Source organism: Chiloscyllium plagiosum, unplaced genomic scaffold (genome assembly GCF_004010195.1).
Source record: "Chiloscyllium plagiosum isolate BGI_BamShark_2017 unplaced genomic scaffold, ASM401019v2 scaf_25650, whole genome shotgun sequence".
Classification (NCBI taxonomy): domain Eukaryota; kingdom Metazoa; phylum Chordata; class Chondrichthyes; order Orectolobiformes; family Hemiscylliidae; genus Chiloscyllium; species Chiloscyllium plagiosum.
In genome coordinates this window covers 1-1,607 of record NW_025163814.1, presented here as the reverse complement: position 1 = coordinate 1,607, position 1,607 = coordinate 1, and the positions used below count along the sequence as shown (strand labels likewise).

Here is a 1,607-nt window from a genome sequence, read left to right as displayed (position 1 = left end):
GGAAGTTCTCAAAACATCAGAGAATAATTCTCCAAACTGGAGAAATCCAGGTTCTGATGCAAACAACGTGGACTGTGTTCCTTCTCTGACTTCGCTTGCAGACAAGCAAAACGGACAAATGTCAATATTGCTTTAAAGTCATTGTAAAACCCTGTGGTCTGGGTTTTACAATCACCTAATGCTTTTGTCAGCAATGAACCAATGGGCAGAGATCCGGAAGTGCGAGCAATTCCTGTCTAAAAATATTTTAGTTTCGACCAGTTCTGCTCACATTCACTGCGATCCGTCTGTAACAATGTCGCCTGGAGCATTGTGGTTATACCTCACAACTGCAACTGTTCTAACGGGAAGGTTGATAAACTTGAGGATCTCTCTGTTCCAGATTAGCAGCGGCAATTGCAGTTACCCAAACAGTTCCATCCATACAGAAGCAGCGACACATTCTCTCCAAATGAAAATACACGTGTGGAGTCAAAGTTTTCCAACACCAGCACTGTTTGGGATGAGTTAGCAAATGACCGCGACTGAAAGGCTGAGAGGTAAGCAGGATTGGGTCCGTTCAGATACTTTGACAGAGGTGTGCAATTTAAGCTCATGTGCCGTCTGCAGTTTTCCCTTCAGGATCGGGAACAAAATGGAAAATGACCTTGTTAGATGGTGTGACCTGTTTATGAAGGAGATTTTATTTAATCTTTCAAAACCCTTTGTCAATGCATCTGCTGAGTTCCATGAAGTAAATTCTTTGTTATCTTCCCGAACTTATTTTTCAGATTATTGTTCAAGATGACAGGATGACTGTGGCCTCAGAATAATGAGGTGTTTTTTGTAATTTCCGGACTCTCCTGGAGTCTCTAACTTCAAGTTCTGATCTTCTTAATGTTGACCTTTGCAACAAAACTGTATGCATCTGTCTAAGTCTGTTCTTTCGTCCTATGATCTGTACTGTATGTCCTTCTTTACTATGATCTGTCTATACTACTCGTAAATAAAGCTTTTCACTGCACTGAGGTACACATGACAAATTGTCCATCAATTAACCAATCAAATACGTCGATCAATCAATTTTACAGGACCTTGTCGAGGAGATTCTGTCTCACAGACGCCGGCTTCGGTCGCAGTGATTGAGGAGGACAGTATCCAGTTCTTCTGTAATTATACTACAACAAGAAACACTCGGGGCCTTTACTGGTACCGTCAATATTCCAGTGGTCCCATAGAGCTGCTGCTGTGGAGAAGCAAATTTAGCGGGAACACAGAGAAGTTTCACAGAGACTGGCTATCCCCAGAGCTCGATCATATGAACCACACCATCAACATGAAAGTGGTCAAAATAGAACTGGCAGACTCTGTAGTGTACTACTGCGCACTGAGACCCATGGAGTCTCAGAATTGGGTTGACCCTGTGCAAAAACATGACATTGTGTGTGCAATGCAATCGATGAGATCAAGAGTGGATCTGAAAGGGTTCCCGAAATCACGGTGATAGCTGATATTTTTCATTTGAATGTAAAACTTTATTCGTTATAAATATATTATTGAAATAAACTAAAGCTGTCTGTTTAGTGAATGAAAAGTGAGCACATGATTTCAAGCCTTTTCTAAAGTCA

The 1,607-nt window shown here is 41.4% G+C and overlaps 1 gene segment (V, D, J or C); it reads left to right on the top strand.

The window, feature by feature from the left end:
- The first annotated feature begins 292 nt into the window (after positions 1 to 292).
- LOC122545196 lies at positions 293 to 1,483 on the top strand. The segment is given in 2 exon segments: positions 293 to 539; positions 1,071 to 1,483. Coding segments are annotated over 2 exon segments (438 nt in total).
- Positions 1,484 to 1,607: the final 124 nt, after the last annotated feature.